The following is a 20,234-nucleotide window of genomic DNA, read 5'->3' on the forward strand; positions in this document are numbered from 1 at the left end:
TTTCATGTTTTAGGTATATAATTTGAGAGAAATAAGGCTACAACTACAAGATAATGAAAACAAATTAAAGATTTAGGTGTACTAAATAATCCCTAGGTTGTAAATCTAGAGTAGTAGTAGTAGCCTAGCTTATAGGCCTAGTAGGTCTAGGCCTAGGCCTAGTTAGACTCAGCCTGAGTCTCAGGCCTCTAAACTACTAAGACTTTTTTTTAAAGCCAGGCCATCCAGACTTCAGTGTGCCGGATGTAGGCCTAGGCTAAGCTTAACCGACTTAGGCCTACTAATGTCTTTGATTTTTTACTATGTATTTCTTTTTTTATATTTCAGTAAATAAGTTGGAGCATGGTTGAGAGGTAAGGATTTATATAATTGGACCTTTCTAGGTCATATACGCCGCTAGGCCTAGTATTAAATCTTGTGTCTTGTCTTGTGTTTTTTTTTCTTCTTAGTAATTATTTTGTGTTCAAATTACACAGTGCTATGAAAAGCCATTCTGCAATTTGACTTAGGCCTAGTATTAAATCTTGTGTCTTGTCTTGTGTTTTTTTTTTCTTCTTAGTAATTATTTTGTGTTCAAATTACACAGTGCTATGAAAAGCCATTCTGCAATTTGACTTTCCTAAAAGTGCAAGAATTTCTTTGCACAAATATTGCAAAAAAAATTAAATTTAGAAGGAACAAGAATAAATAACAACAACAAATATTTAATTTAAGTTATTTTATTGAGCAGATTGTTGTAAGATGGCTGAATTAAACTCAGATGAGACCAGAAATCCAGCATTGGTTTTGAGCAGTGACCAACAAATTGAAGAGGTATAAGGACATTGTAGTTAGTTCATCTGGAAGACTAGCCCATATGTTGTTCACAATTCATTTAAATTAAAGCAGCATACTTACATCACTGGGAATTCTATGTCTATCAAATTTATATATACTGTACAGTATTATAATAATAATATATAATAATATTGGGTTTACTTGAACTGAAGAAGGATTAGTGTTTCCCTAAAGCTTTGCAAATAGTTTCTAGCTGTTTTACTTTAAATTTGATTGCTTATATGTTTTATAATGTATAGTTCTCACAATAGTTTTGCCATAAAAATACTCAATAAATTAATACTAAATATTCTATTTTTCATTATAAGGAAAAGGTTTTTTATGGCCCAGTCCAAGACACTAACCCAAAGAAATGGGCCGTTGCAAATTTCTCTCGACTTGAGCTTCACACAAATCTTCGTGAACCTCCAGATAACTGGCTTAGAGGCAAGAAATACTTCAAGGTGCCTAGGAATTGGCTTAACAGTCAAAGCGCAAAGTTTTCAAGGTAGAGTATTTAAAATGTATCCATTTTTTTTTTGTAAAGCATAAAAGGTATGGTGCGCTTAGTATTTGGGTCAAATTGACGACTGTAAAGCCTGTTTTCCACTGTTATCTAGTGCTTTTGCAGAGAAAAAGATTGCGCTGCCCTTTTCTCTACAAGAACGAACAGCTGCGATTTTCTTTTTCATTTGTCGTATTCGATTGGGAACTTTCTCTGTCAACATAAAGATTCATTGAGTACTTTTTGTATTCGAATTGTAAATTGTGCTCAACAGAAAATCATTCAAATAGAAAACGTTAACAACGCCAGGTTTTTCGTTAATAACAATCTTAACGCTCAAAATACTCTGTTAAATAAGTACTCAATGGAAAAACTGTACTCAACGGTAAAAGTCCCAATCGAATATGACAATTGTGTGACTTCTGAACTGTTTGATTTGCATGAGTGTTCATGAAACGTGTGCCAACTCATTTCTCGAGCTCTCAATTCATAGCAGAAAAGGATTTTGAAAATGTGGATAATGCATGCATAAAAGCTGATGATTCATGTGAACAAATTCACCTAGTGGGAAACGGGCTTAACAGCAACTAGTATGCATTTGATCAAAGACTGTTGCAAGTTCTTATCTTGGCAAGTCAAGCACATGACTTTTTTCAAGCTTTCATTTATTATTAAAAACTGACTCTGCATAGATCCTACTTATATAAATACATTATTGATAACAGTGACGTAACGGCTATGAGCACTCACTGGCTATACCCAGAGGCCCCGAAGCTTATGAGGGCCCCTGAACAGTGCCCAGAGGAAAAAAGACATTAAAATATGTATGCTAAAAATGGCCCAGCCTCCAGTGTTAGGGTTCCTAAACCAGGGCCTCAGGCATCTGCGTTACGCCACTGTAAATACATTATTGATAACATTAATTATTTCCTAATTGTCCTCATACAGTTTGTTAATGGCAGACAGATATCCTGAAACCGTAACAGAAGTTAATGTAATCACTGCATCAGAGGTAAGTATTAAGTGATGATAGTTAGACATTCACCACTATGAATATAAAGTGTGGTGATGCATGTATTCACCACCTAACAGGTTTCAGGCAATTTTCACGTCTAAGAATAGCGGCGTATATACCAGAGTGATAGTATAATGATAATATCGAACTTGAATGGGTTCGAGCCTATCTGTTAAAGAGCCTTTACTTTCATTGCCTCGTCCTTCGGATGGGATGTAAAGCTGTTGGTCCTGTGCACTTAATAAATAATGCACGTTAAACAACTTGATACACTATTCGAAAAGAGGTGGGGATCGTGTCCCGGTGTGCTGATCTGGTAGGCGCTGCACTACTGACTGCCGTGGGTCAGTGGAGGGGCTAATCCAAATTTCCTCAGTTTCCAGTTAAGCTTGAGGACTAAAAATAATACACTTTTTTTTAAACATTGCATGTCAACGATTATTGTTTATCTTCAGAATTGTGTTATTGGATAATAAACATATTTGAACTTTTATAATATTCTTATCATTTTATCAATGGTTTATTTTTACAGAATATAAAGAAACTTCTGAAGATGCCGTTCAGTAAGTCACAAATCAGCATGGCTGTTCACCGTATCGACAAGACATTGCTGCTAGATGAACTAGATCTGTATCAACACTTTGGAACATCACAGGTACTCTATACACAACACTTTCTGATTTTGCTTTCACCAATACAATCAATTAAATGAAAAACCTAAATTTGCATTCCCACATAGCAGACCTCGCATAAGCGGGAAGTTTCCCAAAGATATTTCAACTGATCTTATGTCGCTACTGGGTGACACATCAATATGGTAGTGATATGACATCATGATGTCCATATATTTTATATGGGCACATAACATTTTTTTGACATATAATGTTTGATAGTGAAGAAAGAAATGGTTTTGCTTCAAAAATACATGACATGCCCATTAAAGCTGATTCCCAAATTTGTTCTAAATAGCACTCTCCATGTTTGTATGTATTCAAAAAATTATGTAAATTCTTCTGATGTTTCATATCTCAAAGTTGCGACCTTTGACATAGCTCTGTACCCATGACCCTATAGCTCATGTATTTTTTGATCTTTGGAAACATCTTCATTATCACCACTTTTAGTTAATGTGTGAGTTTCAATTGAAAGAAAATGTATTATATAACATTTATCAATCAATTAATCAAGGGTTTATTTTTTCAGTCGTACTTGCAGTTAAAAAACTGAATTACAACAATCATGACAATTTATAAAAATACAAAAAATTGGATAATCTTAATAATAAAATATTAACATCATTTATTTTGTTTACTTGCCTCCTCATAATAGTCGAATGACCTTGATGATTGGTTCTACACATTCATTCGTGGAATTTTGCTACAAGATGGTAAAAACTTTAAACGTCGTAAAAAGCATAAGGAGAATTCACAGAAATGGAATCTTCTATCCAAGTTCTTATACCATAGGTAAGTAGTGCGATTTCTTTTGAACCAACAGACAAATCGATTAATAAAGTGGTTGCTTGCGACTACGTATCAGGGAGAATTTTTAGTGGGTTTTTTTTATTTAGAAAAGTTAGTGTGGTTGGTTTGTTGAAATTATGCTAATTTTGCCCATTACATTTTCTGAATTTTTTAAAGCATTGGACAGTTGGACCAAGAGGCTATGCAATTGGAACAAGTACCTCCAGAGACCTCCAGTCCTGAGGTAATTACTTCTTTCACAATTAAGGAGACATAAATATGGTTTTCCAAATAAAAACAATATGCAAAATCATACTCAAAATATCTTTTATTAATCCTTTCGGAAATTCATTGCTCGTTTTATAAATATATAAAATATGTAACAATACAGAAGGTAAAAAATTGCAAAACAGGAAAAGAACGCCATAAAACATGAGTAAAAATTTAACAATATACCTATTGAAAACATTTTTATTAAAAAGTTGAATGACTTGATCAGTTGGTGCAGACAGACACTGCAGACTATGTAATATGATATAAGAGAAAGCTTTTTTATGATAAAAAATGTTTGTTACTGCACATATCCATACACATATGATAAAAAAAATGACCCAAATTCATTACTTATAAGAGAAACTGCCCAACACAGAGCTTAAAAACATGTAAATTTCTGATGTACTATAATCTATTAATGTTTATGTTATTAAAGCCATCAGAATTTGACTTTGCAAGGCAAGTACTTTGGAAGTTTGAAGATATCAGTATGTTACTGGGTACTGACTTACCAATATTTGGAGGTGGAACATTCCCCGCTGTCAGTCTAAGATTAAGGTATTTTTTATGAATCATCATACATCTATACTATAAGAGAGAGAGCGTTTGTATGTTTATTCCTTATACACATTTTTGCTACTGTACGCACGCATTCATACACATGGGGTATGGGTGGGCATCTTCCCTGGTAATTCCTGATAAATCTCTAAAACGGTATGGAGCTATTTTGTACCCTCGCTACATTGTATGAAAACTATGTTTTGTGGATGTATATAGCATTACAAAAAGTTGGGTTTTTTCTGGTAAGCACATCCCTTTTTGATAATTAACACCTACACACATGATTCAAACATGTACTTTTCTAAGGATTCTAACGACCCAATCGAAATGTTCTGCATGTATGTTTCTGGTTATACTAGTTAGGGAATTTTAGGTCAAAAAAATGCCAATCTGTGAAATAATTATTAACAAATGTTTTGCAGTGGATTCATGTTCTAATGCATCCCAAGTCATCCCAAAAAATTCCTCCATGAATTTTGACCTGGGGAAAGGGGGTCATTTTGAGGTCAAAGGTCATTTGGTGTCAAATTAGAGATACGCCTGTTATTGTTTTAATAACGTTTTGAATTTTGAATGTACCTCATTTTATTTAGTATCAAATGATAGCTTACTAAATTATCTTTATTTTGATATATAGTTATGCAGGTATATATTGGGTTATAGTATGAATTTTGGTCAATTAATACTAATTTATAAGAATTTTTTCCAAAAAAACAAAAAAATTATATTTTTTACACCAGAAAAAAAAATTAAGGTAGCACTCAATGGTAACGAAACTTCTCTAAAAATATCTCTCTAATATAATGATCATGTGTAAAAAAATTTGAATCATTTGATAGTTGATTGTGGACATGGGTGTAGATTGAAGTTATTGAGACTAAAACTGAGAAATATCATGTTTTTCATGTACTCTGTACTGTTTATCATGTAAACAAAATGGCCACTATTTTCATACAACATGCTATATTGTATTGAGTTAATTTTGGTGTCAAATTGTTCACAATGTATATGTTAATATTAGTTCTAATAGAAATTTTTTTGTAAAATTGACTGGAAAGCCCATTTCCAGCAATTTTGACCTTTGACCTCTTTTCGCCATATCTAAGTAACGGCTGGTCGGAGAGAATTAAAACTAGGAGCAAATTGTTCCCAATATGTATATTTATATTCAGTTTAACAGAAGATCTTGCCTGAAAATGACCGGAAGTGTGGTTATTGACCTTTGACCTCTTTTCGCCATATCTAAGTAACGGCAGGTCGGAGAGAATTAAAACTAAGAGCAAATTATTCCCAAGATATATATTTATATTCAGTTTAACAGAAGATCTTGCCTGAAAATGACCGTAAGTGTGGTTATTGACCTTTGACATAAATTTATAGTTTATTTATTCTAGTATTACTTCTATCACCCGTTTTTTATGAAATTTTAACCTTTGACTTGTTTTTCTCATCTAAATAATGACATGGCATAGAGAGTTGGAACTAAATTCTGGAATCCAAATTGTTTATAATAGATATATATTTATATTTAATCTAATGGATTATATTGTTTGAAAATAACTATACAAGAAGTAAATAGGAGCCTCTCGGGATGGATTTTAATTCAAAGAGGTGATGGGGCGGGGGGTGTGTGGTGGTTGTTTGGTAACATATAATATTATATCTTAATTTAAAGAAATATTTACAGAATGGTCAGAAGTTATTGGACAACATAATACAGTACATATGTCTCAACCAAAGTTAAAATTTGAGCTGCAGACCACCTTAAAGATTTATTGAGTACTTTTTCCCACATAGACCGATGTAAGGGACCCACAGTTCGATCTACATGTTTCCGATTCAAGGCCAATTTATTTGCCATAGAGTACCCAAAAGGTTCATTTGGGCAAATCGATATGAGTTCCTTAAGAATCGTATGTAATAGCTTTTTCCCATATGGTCGAATCCATATTATAAGACAAACAGTTTCATCCAGATATCCATGTATCTCCAATAAAGGGCATGTATGGCCATAGAGAATCCAGAGGTTACCCCTGGTTCATTTTGGCAAATCCATATGGGTTCCTTAAGGATCAGGGTTGCACAGATAGGCTGGAATCCACAGTTTTACCCGATATATTTCTAATACAGGGCCTTATGTAGCCAAATACATTGATCTGATACATGGACCAAATAAAGAACTGAACATAATCATAATAATAATATCCTGGATTTATATAGCTCCTAATATTGTGAAACCTCTAAGCGATGTACACAAACTAATACGATTAAAGGGATTCCATTCCAAACCCAAACCGAAGTAAGGGGATACACTCTCGTCACTAACCAGAGATCGGTCTAATTGAACCTCGAACAGCACCAGTTGTGTCTCGGTCATCCCGGACTTGGGCGCCTCCTGCCCTACTTAAACTAGATCTAACAAATTCTAGGTGGCATGGAAAAGGGGAAAAAAGGGGAGTAATATGCTTTATTAAACAATATATGTTAAAAAATATGTCTTTTAAGAAGCCTCTTAAAAAGAGCCATTGACTGTGCATCTTTAATACAGTTTGGAAGAGAATTCCAAAGCATAGGAGCTGCATAAGATAATGCACGGTGACCATAAGATAGTCTTCACTTTAGCAGGAACAAGATGATTCTGAGAATTGGAACGAAGACTGTGACAACAGGATTGTGGAGTGAAAACACGAAGAGATTTATATGTGAGCAGCAATATCTTGAAGTTGAGACGCTCCTTCACAGGAAGCCAGTGCAGTTCATGCAAGATAGGTGTTATGTGGTTCGACACACGGGCAGCACTATTTTGTAACATCTGCAACTTCCTAAGCAGGGTCTTGGGCAGTGCATGAATACTGTTACAGTAGTGCAGACGTGATGATATAAAGGCATGCAGAAGTCGTGTAGTTGTTACCCTATCCAAAAATCTACAAATTAGACCAATCTTCCTAATCCCAACCATAGCAGAACGATGGCATTGATGTTATCATCCATCTGCAAGTGGGAATCCATGTAAACCCCAAGATTTCGAACTTCTGGGGATGGCTTAAGATCTAATACAGAAGATGGCTGCAATGGCAGAGATGATGTGATATGGATAAGCATACAGTAGAGAACCACGGAAGGGTCTAAATAGATTGCCTGCTGTTGGTTCATTTTAGGCAAATCCATATGGATTCCTTAAGGATCGAGAGTGCACCAGGCAGCTTTATTCCATGAACCCACATTGTCATCCATTATATTTCCAATATGGGCTTTATGTAGCCCCAGCCACATAGTGAACCCAGAAGGTATCCGGTATCCATGAAGGACCTGCCCTTGGGTTAATTTGGATAAATCCATAAATGTTCCTTAAGTATCGAGGGTGCACAGGCAGATTTATTCCATGGACATATCTATATGAACCCACATTTTCATCCTACATACAGTATTTCCAATATAGGGCCTCTTGTAGCCCAACATAGAGAATCCAGAAGGGTCCATGGAAGATCGGCCCTTGGGTTCATTTGGGCAAATCCATAATCAAGATCAAGGGTGCATATTTAGTTTTATTATATATGGTCCAATCTATGAACTATTTACCCCATATTAATTACTAATAGTAATACAGGGTCTTATGTAGCGCACCAAATAGAGATCCCAAAAGGGTCCTTAGAGGGTTCATTTGGGCAAATCCATATGGGTTAGGTTTTTTTTTTAGTTTATCCTGTTATGAGACAGACTATATGGGAAATGTTTGAACCATGTCCATTACAAAGCCGGTATGGCCCATGGATATAGCATGTGAGATTAGGAGGAGACAAAATTAACTTTTGGGATATTGGGTACTTTATTATACAATAACAAAATATGTGAGGTCAGAAGACATAATTAACTTTTTCGGATAGGGATACATTATGGGTGTGTGTTTATTTTGTGTGTGTAATGGCGTTCCTCCCACTCAGACTTGCCTTTTGGACTTTGCCACCTTCTTTTGCTTTCTATTTTTTATTACTCAGAATTGAAATGTTGACATTCTTTTAATGATTCTCTGATGAAAGTTATGATTTGTATGTTACATTTTATTTTTTTAAACCTTATTATTACATTTCATTGTTGTTCTTTATTATGTTTCTATTCTGCAATTGAAGGAAATAAATATTTATTTTGAATCTGAATTTATTATGATAGGAGAATTCAAATATGTAATCGAGCTAAATGTTTTTCAGCATTAAATAAAGCTTTTTTTGAGGAAAAAACCATAATAAACAATTTTTGGTAGAATAGGCCTACTTTATTAATATATATGAATATGCCCATAAGAAACATTAAGTCTCTACGACCAATGGTCTTCAGAATACAGCTTCATGACCATATAAGGTCATGATTTTCCACCATTTCTAATTCATTTTTTATAAAATACTTTATTAAAAGTAATATAAATATGCATGTAAGAAACATTTTGATGCCAAAAGTAAGTCTCTAGGACCAAGGATCGCCGAGATACATGTGTTATATGCCTTAAAAGGTCAAAGGTTATTTTCCACCATTTCTAATGAATTTTTGAAAAAATACTTCATTATAGAAAATATAAATATGTATATAAGGAACATTTTGGTGCCAAAACTAAGTCTCTAGGACCAAGGATCACTGAGATACACCTGTTATATGCTTAAAAGGTCAAAGGTCATTTTCCACCATTTCTAATGAATTTTTGAAAAAATACTTCATTATAGTAAATATAAATATGTATATAAGGAACATTTTGGTGCCAAAACTAAATCTCTCGGACCAATGGTTACCGAGATACAGTGTCATATGCCTTGTAAGGTCAAAGGTCAAATTTAACCACTTTCCCCATCCCCTGATGTCTGGAGGAATTTTTTGGTGTATATTGGTATGTGATAGAGTATGAATCTGCAAAAAATACCTTTGTTAATAATTTTTTCACAGAAAAATCAAGATATTCCCTAACTATACATTTCTATGGATTCTAACAGTTCAGTGGACATGTACTGTATGTCATTTTTAGGCTATGCCTTTCAAGGGTTGCTAACAACCGAATCAACAAGTCCTCTATGTCTCTTTCTGGTTTCTTTTCTAGGGATGCTAACAGCCCCATCAATGTCCTCACTGGAATGGATTACTGGCTAGATAACCTGATGTGCAACGTTCCAGAGCTTGCAATGTGCTACCATCTTGACGGCATTGTACAGCGATATGAAGTCATCAAAACAGAAGAGATTCCACATATATCGCAAGCTCAGTTCTCTCCAAAGGTAAAGCTCTGTCTACACTATCAAAACTAGTATGACAAAAAAATACGGTAGTGATATGCCCAAATTTGGTAGTGATATGACATCATCATGTCCATATATGGGCACATCACAATTTTTGTCACATAAATTTTGATAGTGTAGACAGAGCTTTTAAGTCCCTGGTTCATTCTAAACAATGTGAACATCATTCACCATTAATACGCTTATTTGCTTTTTGATTTGTTTTTCTTGGAATATTTATTGATTTAATGATTACTATCGATTTGCACTGATGAAGGGCCAGTGTTGCCCGAAATCTCTGCTAATTTTTCTGGCTTTCGTTTTTATTTGGCTTTTTGCTTATTATTTTTTTTATCTTCATTGAGATCCAGCCATTGATACCCATGGCATTATCATTTTTTCAGTGCTTAATTAATGTGTATCTCCATTGAGATCCAGCCACTGATACCCACAGCATTTTCACTTTTTCAGTGCTTTATTTATTTTGTATCTCTATTGAGATCCAGCCACTGATACCCACAGCATTGTCATTTTTTCAGTAACTTGCCTTTGGATTCACTATCAATAATTATCTACACAGGTAGTGAAAGATGTTGCTCAGAATATTTTGTCATTTATCAAGAGTAATTGCACACAGGAAGGCCACACTTATTGGCTCTTCAAAGGTAATTATTGTTGTTCATCTTTGATTTTCTGATTTGCTTTATTATGAAATTTTGTGACTGATATATGTTTGTATCCTTTGTTACAATTCTCTTCACCTGATGATGGGCTATGCTCGAAACATGTTGTGTTAATAAATTTATACTGAGGCAGTTTTAACTTGTTTGATTTTGATTTTTTTCTATCTACTCTGCCTATGCAGCTCTTCGATTTATATTTATAAACATAATATTACTTGTCTAATTGCCTTTTACCAGCTACTCATAAATATGTTATTATTTATGTAGTTTACGCATGGAGCTATAAAATAATAGATAGCTCCATGGAATATGTACAATTCAATTCAATAACATTTTTTTTTTAGAATAAGAATAATACAGTGTAAAGCTCTGTCTACACTATCAAACTTTATGAGTAAAAAAAATGTGATGTGCCCATGGACACAATGATGTCATATCAGTACCATGTTTGGGCATATGACTACCATATCATCACACTTTTTTGTCAAACTAGTTTAATAGTGTAGACAAAGCTTGTAGAAATGATACCACTCCACTGTAAATCTACCATACATTGTCTTGCATTAATTTATATTTAATTGTTTAGGCAACAATGATGATGTCATCAAGCTGTATGATCTTAGTAGTCTGTCAGAAGATTCTATACAACGTGGAAAGAATCCATTTGTGATGCCAGTTATCCTGCTCCTTTTCAAGGTGGCCAAGAATATGTCAGCCTCTGACCCAAATAAACGGTATGTATTACAAAGTAACCAACATTTAGACCTCCCTCTTTATAAAGCTATGTCTACACTATCAAACAAAGTGTGATGTGCTTCAAATATGGTAGTGATATGCCCAAATATAGTAGTGATAGACACATCACATTTTTTTGTCACATAAAGTTTGATAGTGTAGACAGAGCTTTACATGTAGCACTGATAAAAACATAACTGGTCCTTCCTTGAAATAGTTTTAATAAAATTGCTAAAGAGCGCAAAACATTTGCCCCACATTAATGTTCTTTAATTAAATGCTAACTTCTACTTATAGTTAATATGAAAATAGCACAAAGTTACAAATAATGTTTGGTTATTCTTTTGATTTGATCAATATATTTATATAAATTTTGATTTCAACAGATCTGTAATCTGCAAATTACTAAGAAACTGTATATCGCTACTAGAGGAAACAGGACAGGCCAATACTGAGGTACTATTATTTATTTAAAAAGATTATACAGGATAAAAACATATGTATAGATATTGCACATGTTTTACATATGGTCCTGTTTCTTTAGAGAAATAGATTAAACAACATTCATAACAAACAAAAAACTTACAACAAAACTGTAAAAATCACTATAAAAAGACAAACAATGTTTCACAAGGAGTGAAAAATTAAAGGGGTACATAAATGTAATTGTTCCAAACAAGTATGTCTACAAATATATTTTATAGTCCATTTTGTTTGTTGTTATTGTATACTGACAGTTCTAATCAATTTAAAAAACAACATTTTTGATAATGTTTTGATAAATATATATTTTTTTAAATGATATTATATTGTAATCGGTTCTTTTTTATGTCCACGTTGCTGATTTCATTTAATTTATTTCATCAGAAAAGAACAAATACATAACAAAACAAAAGAGTTCAAAATCCAAATGACTGGTTAACCAAAAATCGATATGAATCACTGTCAAGTGGCTCACCAAATGACAAGTGGTTCACCTGATGCAACCCCTGGGCCATTTCCCACCAAAAACATAAATGAGTAAACATCATAACAATTTTGTTATGTTACTGTTAATACAGTTGTAAAACTGCTGTTCCTGCGCACGATAAAAAACTTGGTACACTCTTCGTAAAACAGTAGAGGATTATCTCCCAGTGTGCTGATAATCATCTGGTCCTATACTGCGAGTCTCGTACTGAAGAGGTCACCCAGAATAAATATCTATTGAAATAAAATAAACATCCTTAAGCACTACACTATCAAACTTTATGTGACAAAAACATGTGATGTGCTCAAATAGGGTATGGTAGTAATATGCTCAAATATGGTAGTGATATGACATCATCATGTTTATATATGGGCATATCAAATTTGTTTGTCACATAAAGTTTGATAGTGTAGACAGAGCTTTACTGCTTTCTTAGATAATGGCAGCAGCTACCTACCTACTCAGCCACTCATACTTGAGTAACATCAATAACAAAGATGATGAAGAAGAAGACGACATAATGTCTAAGATTTGGCATGATGAGGTCAGCGACACTATTAAACCCACCTCAGAAGTTGATGTCAGGAGGTTGATAAATCCTGGAGAAATGGTCAATAACAAAGAGGAAAACGTGTCAAAAGAGCAAAAATCACCAGAAGAACTTGCAAAATGTGCTGTTGATGTTATAGTTAAGGTGAGAATATTAAATCATTGAAATATTTATTACAGTACTAAAATTCAGTGCATTACATTAGTAGAGGATCCAAAGGAGGAAGATCCTTTGAATGCACTATCGCATAGGCAGATTCAAGGGGAGCCCAGCCGGTCTGGCCCCCTAATTTTTTCAAGTTGTTATGCAAAAGATAGGACACTAATTTCAGTTCAGCACCTAAAATTTTCAATTTTTAGCCCCTGTGCCCCCTATTTCAAAAACCTGGACCTGCCACTGTTATACTGTTATTATTTAGGGCGATTAATAGTTATAATTTAATTAGGTTTTTTTATGAATTTTTACAGGGTTTGAAATGTATTGAAAATTGTGAACCATCAAAGTTTAATGCCGGTTCACAACCAATCCCACTAAAGTATAAAACCGTCACAAAGGATGCTACCAGGGTCCGCAAAGACTCCTTCGTCAGATCAACAACTTCAAACATGTGTTTACCTGTGGACTCGTGGCAACAAATGTACAAGTTAGATCTGCTGTTAAATGCTTTAGATTGTTTCGTGACCCAAGCTAAGCATGAGGTACAGATCAAGAGTTATGGTGTAGCATTACGCCATGCCCGTGTTGCCTTGTCATGCTTCGGTAAGTTTAGCTAGTGAGATTAACAATACACAGACTTACGCATTTAATTGCTATTGTTTTTATAACAGAATAAATTAATTTCAAGAGCATAGACTGGGAAGGGGAATGATTACCCTCCCACTGGGTACCTTCAATCCTGAATAGGGGTGACCTGAACAAAGTGTTCACTCTAGCCTTAACACTGTATCATCTCATAAACGCTTGCTTGTAAAGTTGCTTTTTTAAACCTTCTTTCCACCTCACTAAATAAGACCACCTCATGCTCAAACCAACCTAAGCCCTTGTAATAAAGCTCTGTCTACACTATCAAACTAGTTAGACAAAAAAAGTGTGATGTACCCAAGTATGGCAGTGATATTTCCAAATATGGTAGTGATATGACATCATCATGTCCATATATGGGCATATCACATTTTGTTGTCACATAAAGTTTGTGTAGACAGAGCTTTTACCACAGTTTCCTTTGCATCTATAGAGAGTGTTGTTGACTATAAGTATGCTGGGAAAATTAACGAATGCAACAGACGGATCAGCGAGATCTTAGAAGTATGCGGCGATACACACTTACTTATGGTAGACAACATTAAGCAACATGAACAAGAATTTAACAAGATATGTGAAAATGAGACCAAGATTTTGGAGCATACAACTGAAGATTCTGATATGGAAGGTGAATAAAATATATTGAACAAATAGTAATAATTTATCTTTAGAAATAGATTTTATAACACACAAAAAGTGTATCCCTGTCATTCAATTTTTGAATTTAGTTGTGTGTGTACATAGTTGTTCTAACCCATTGTGTGGTATACACGCCTTGAGTGTTAAATATTTTTTAGAAGTTATAGTATGAAGTTTGGCCTAAAAATATATTAAATTTAATACTTTCTCTCTTTTCATTTAAAAAAAAAAAAGATTTGTCTTGGGCCGTTCAACTCCAATCTAAAAGACAAGACTGTTTGAGAACAGCTTGTATATGTTATGAGTCTATCTTGGATCACTATAGTGAAGGACTTGATCCCGAAATATTAATCACGTCAACGAGAAAGCTGGGTAGCGCACGTAACGAGCTTGGTATTTGGTTTATGAATCTTGCAACTGAAAAACGACAGACAGGTATTTTATACATTTATTATGCAAGTAAATGGCAGAGCTGTAAGACAGTGGAAGCGTAATAGCAATAATATTGACAAGGGTTCGTGGCTCGCTCCATGGTAGAATGAGTCTTCTCGTAGGTCCAGGGTACACAAAATGCTTTCGTGCACTTTAGAGAACCTAGAAGTATCTTTTTATGGTGTACTAGTTTACGCAAAGCCACTGTCTTGGACAGATGAGAGACCACTTGAATTGGCATAACTGACATGACATAACCCTTACGAGAGAAGCAAAATCACAAATTGCTTACAAACTTATTGCTTTAATTTTAATAGTTTTTCATCATTATTTTGATATGCATACCATTACACTATCACACTCTATAGTATGATTGAGTATACTCATTCTCATTTAGGAGTACCACTATCTGAAGAACAAAAGATATGGACAGAGAGTTTTCAGTGTTTTGAAAAGGCATTAAAAGCTTTCAACGCTGTGTCTGATGTTGTCAACGTTGCCTTGCTGTACAACAACATGGGGCGGCTGATGAGGATATGTGCTCAAGCATTTATGGCGTCAAGCAGTGACGGAGAGACAGAGGGTTTCAGTAAAGATGAGAGACATTATTTTAATAAGGTAACATTTATTCCAACAACCAGTTAAAACTGCTGATTCAATGTTTACAAGGTAGCTCTGGGTTTAAAAATGATGAAAGCCCAGTTAATATTTGTTTTATATAACCGTTTCCCGCAATTCAGCTGTAGGCTAGCTGAGCCAAAGCGAACGCATAACATGGACTTGTTTGGAGTACTAGGCCTAGCTATTAGCACAGTTTCGCTGAGAAGCAAACATCAACAAAAGGCCTGCATTTGATAATTCTTTGCTTCCAGATATACAATAACCATTCCCACGGCATACTTTATTTGTTCCTTCATCTTTTAAACTTACTAAATCCTCTAAGTCAGCTCCATCTACACAAGTAAGCTAGACGAGGGCTAGCGCCAGCTACACAATCGTCATATCTCGTCTGTGGATCCAATTGTATTGCACAATTTAGGCAGTCTATACTGATAAACTGATTTACCAATCAGATACCATGAATTGAAAGGTGCTGGTACATAATTTGAAATAAACAATAACAATCTTAAACCTGGAGCTACTTTAAACTGTAAAGGTTGTCATCGGACATGTTACCAAACATACGTCAATTATATTTTGTAGTTGCACAAACATAAAGCTGGCCTTTACTATTGTTCTCTTTTTTAAATACAGGCTATAACTTATTATAAAAAGTCACAAAGTACACTCAGAAATAGAGCACTGCACTCTGGGATATGGGATGCTGTCACATGGGAGTTATCAACAACTTACTTCACCATGGCAACCACGATGCAAGACAATGCTCCATTGGCAAAGATATCTAGGGAGGAGGTGAGGAAAAAAGTATTTCTAAAGTAACTTTTGTTGAATCGTTATTTCTCTATAAACTTTTGAGAATTTATTAAAATGGCCAATATTTTCTGACAGCAGTAAAGCAAAACTGAAATAAGCCCTTTTTTGTCATGCTGCTGTATTAATCTGTTGAATACTGTAGGAAATTAATTTATACATTTTGGCAGAGGAAGTATATGAATTGAATGCCTCCTTATTTCACTTACGGTAAGCATCACATAAGGTAATGAACAGCCATTTACATATAAATATACCATTTTTATTACATATTTTTAATTGGTTAAGTTAAGTAGCAACAAATAAAAATCATTAAACATTTTTGTTAAGGTTGAAAAGGAAATTCTTCATCTGATGCATGAGGTGTTATCACTGTCAGAATCAGTGGAACCATCATCCAGTAATGCTGTATTGCATCAGTTCCGTACAGCTAATGTCTACTACAGACTGGCCTCAATGTATCACAGTTCACTAAGAAATCAGGTTAGTTTTTGAATTTTGAATTTGTTTATAATTGGTAACCTCTTCAGTCAAAAACTGTTCTCCCAGAGGGCCCAGTCTATAGTGTAGTACTATGATGAGTTTGTGACAGTGGCTGTGTGTGAACTAGTACACCAGGGTAACCCCCTACTCGTCTAGAAAGATGTACTTGGTTTTTAAAGTACACATAAGCTAGATTTGTACACTGAACCTACGGTTTATATTCCTTATCCGAGAAAACTTGTTATACAACCAGAACCATGGAGCGAGTGAGCCTCAACCCTTCCCGATGTTATGGCTATGGATTACGGTTCCACTGTCTTAACCGCTTGGCCACTCACTTGCACCCTTGTGCTCAGTTCTGTGATTATTTACTATCCATCTTAAACCACAGTGGTGTAATTGGTTGTGTTCTGAACTGTTAAGATTTATCAGTTGAACTACCATGCTCTCCATATTAAAATAGGCTCACTCACTCCATGATTCTGGTGGTAGAAAGACTATAAACCGTACTATACTGTACACTGGGCCCTCTGGGAGAACAGTCTTTGACTGTGAAGAGGCTACCCAGTATAAAGAATGAAAAATAAATAATAATAATAATAATATAGATTTATTACAAGTCAAAATATAATATATAATACAATACCACTGACTTTTCTGTTGCAAAATTCTTCTTCACGACCAAAATTTTGTATTTAGATGAGTGAGAAAAAGAAACGCTACACAAAATCCCTTGCAGATAACTATTATGAAAAGGCGGAGAAATTGTTTAGAGTTCTTGAAAGACCAACAGAACTTCTAAGGGTACAACTTGAAAGAGTTGCCATGATTGAACACCAGTTCCATAGTAAGTTATGTAATCATATTACTGATATTTATTCAATTTAGTATCAATACATGTGTGTCTAGATCATATTTTCTAATTCATTGATTATCTAATTTTGTATATATTTGGGAAATTTTCCAGTACTCACAGAGTCTGTTTTTTGGACACTAGACTAACATATCATAGATACAACTATACTACCATTAAACATTACCATTATATTACCATTATTACCATTATCATACTATCATTATACATACCATTATACAACTTAAGCAACAGCAAAGAATGCAAACTAAGCAGAAATTCTACTACAGTGCAGTTTCTATATATAAATTTACGTAAGGGCAAATTTCGGTAAATCACGCCTAACTTTTAGAATTTAAACTCAATTATATAAAAAGTTGGTACATCCTTTCGGTACTGATTTTTAACAGCCAATGAAAACCAGTATACTATTTATCTCTGTTTACAATAATTGTTTTTAATTGCTGAATCTCGGTACACAACTCGATTACAACATTGTAATTGTAAATTATTAAAAATACTATTTTACATATTAAATATATTGCTTGATGGCTATAAATGGAACATTCCAATCTCTCTTCCAAGGGTCAATTCCCTTCAAGCATATTAAAATTAGGGCTCAAAAATCCACTTTAGTTTATGAAATTAACTATATTGTTAATTGCAATGAAATGAATAATTGTTTGATAAATTTCTCCTATTTTTCTCTCCCAACAGGTCAAACAGGAAATTCAACCAAGATTAAATCTTTGCAATGCTGTTTGGACATTTTATTGCAATGTAAAGATACAATACAAATCCTAGATAAAGAACATGTAACATCTGCTGATACTGGATCTTCTGATAGCATAGATCACGTTAAAACTAATGTCACCGCTACTACCTCAGAAACCATACCTGCCAATAAAAAAGAAACTTGTAAACCATCCAATAGTCTCGCTGTTGTTAGGAAAAGAGACACTTCTAATCAATCACAAGCATTAGAACGTGAGATAGACACTTCTAAACAATCAGAAGAATTTAAAAGTGGGATAGATTCTTCTAACCAATCAGAAAAATTTAAAAGTGGGATAGATTCTTCTAACCAATCAGAAGTGTTCAAAACTGGGATAGACTCTTCTAACCAATCAGAAATGTTCAAAACCTGGATAGACTCTTCTAACCAATCAGAAGTGTTCAAAACTGGGATAGACACTAACCAATTAGAATCATTCAAAAGTGGGACTGCAGTAGAATGTCAGAAAAGAGACACTTGTACTTCTAATCAATCAGAGGTTTTAGAAAAAGAACAAATAGATCTTGAAACTAAATCTCAAAAACTTGAAAGGCAAAACATTTCTAAAGAGGATTTGGATTATGAAAAAAGAAATACGTCTACTCATTTATCAGAACACAAGAGTGAGAAAAATGACAGTCATGAGTTAGATAGTGATGATGCTGAAATTGAAGGACTGAAAAACATTCTAAAATCAAGACTTCAGTATGTGCTTCTTAACCTGGTCAAAGTTCATTCAAACATGAAACGGTAAGAAGCAAAACATGAACAACAACTACAACGATTTCCTATTTCTGACTCTCAGAAGTTCAAATTTATATTTATTACCTTTAAATGTCTCCGTAACTCAGTTCCATCCTACCTCTAAAGCTCTGTTTACACTATCAAACTTTATGTGAATTGTGATGTGCCCATATATGGACATGATGATGTCATATCACTACCATATTTAAGCATATCACACTTTTTTTTTGTAGTTTGTAGTGTATAACCTTAAATACACAGTTCAAATTACACTTAAACATGGAATTTTAGAAACTCTAAATAATATTTGAACTTCTAATTTAACATTTTTATTGGGTTGAAATGGCTGTGTTAAAAGCGGCGTTTGAATGCAAGGCCCTACTAGGAAGGCTAGGCCTATGCTGTATCACCAGAGGAGGGAGAGAGATCTACCGGTATCGTCTTCACGCAATTGTGCGTAACTAATAAAACGTCTATGTTGACTGTATATGATTTTACACGCTAGCAAACACAGGATATTCGCCGTACTCCCCTACCATCGTGTTTCGTAAAGTCTCTATTATCACATAGTGGATGTCACTGTTCATCCAGTGATAAGTTCACTGTTAACCCTTAACTTTCCTCTTATATTATAATTGTATTATAATTCTTTCATTTTGTTTTATTCACAGAAATAAGGACAATGAGATGATGTGTGCCATGTACAAAAAGATGTATGCAATATCACTCAAGGTTGGATCAACTGAACAATTAACTTTACCGTTTTCATTAGCTGAAATAATACTATTGAATCAAAAACTGTTAACAGGACAAACAGCAAGATAAGGATAATCATGTATACGCAAGTGGTTTGAAACACTTTACAAATTCCAAGACCCTAGTGTGAATCACGGCTTAGACTATGTCATGGATAGTTTGTATTGTACATGCTTAGAACAACAATTTAAAGATTAAAAGTCTTCACCACCAGTAGTGTAGTATATGAGTTTTAAAATAAAATGACAAATTTTGATTCCCTTGTACTTTGACCAAACTTGGTTCAGACACATAGGGTGATAATGATGCAATATATGTGCATATATAGCAGTAATGGCGCATAATAATTAAATTATGAAGAAAAATCACTGAACTAATAGCACTGAAGATTTTATATTAAAAATTACGACCATCAACAATAAAGGTAATTATAACGTACAAGGGCATTTACTCTCAGGGGATAACTATCACACAAACACCGCACACACAGGGGC

General features: G+C 34.2%; 1 protein-coding gene across 1 annotated transcript; it reads left to right on the plus strand.

Annotated features, from left to right (window-relative positions):
* Positions 1-335: 335 nt before the first annotated feature.
* LOC144837346 (erythroid differentiation-related factor 1-like) lies at positions 336-19,953 on the plus strand. The gene is made up of 22 exons (XM_078692408.1): positions 336-353; positions 731-813; positions 1,146-1,324; positions 2,270-2,333; positions 2,869-2,991; positions 3,666-3,802; positions 3,977-4,043; positions 4,509-4,630; positions 9,714-9,888; positions 10,469-10,553; positions 11,158-11,305; positions 11,693-11,762; positions 12,713-12,970; positions 13,294-13,585; positions 14,061-14,255; positions 14,501-14,701; positions 15,096-15,316; positions 15,953-16,111; positions 16,460-16,612; positions 17,312-17,459; positions 18,183-18,990; positions 19,656-19,953. The coding sequence occupies exons 2-22, from the start codon at positions 742-744 to the stop codon at positions 19,807-19,809; spliced, it is 3,831 nt and encodes a 1,276-aa protein (XP_078548534.1). The 5' UTR covers positions 336-353; positions 731-741; the 3' UTR covers positions 19,810-19,953.
* The last annotated feature ends 281 nt before the right edge of the window (positions 19,954-20,234 follow it).

Source organism: Antedon bifida, chromosome 3, assembly GCF_963402885.1.
Source record: "Antedon bifida chromosome 3, ecAntBifi1.1, whole genome shotgun sequence".
In the NCBI taxonomy this organism is placed as follows: domain Eukaryota; kingdom Metazoa; phylum Echinodermata; class Crinoidea; order Comatulida; family Antedonidae; genus Antedon; species Antedon bifida.

Bases quoted from the DNA above. Each gene is read 5' to 3' on its own strand.
- LOC144837346 (XM_078692408.1), top strand. From the start codon at position 742: ATGGCTGAATTAAACTCAGATGAGACCAGAAATCCAGCATTGGTTTTG. The intron at 2,992-3,665 runs GTACTCTATACA...TCCTCATAATAG, and splicing joins AACACTTTGGAACATCACAG to TCGAATGACCTTGATGATTG. The intron at 17,460-18,182 runs GTAAGTTATGTA...CTCTCCCAACAG, and splicing joins GATTGAACACCAGTTCCATA to GTCAAACAGGAAATTCAACC.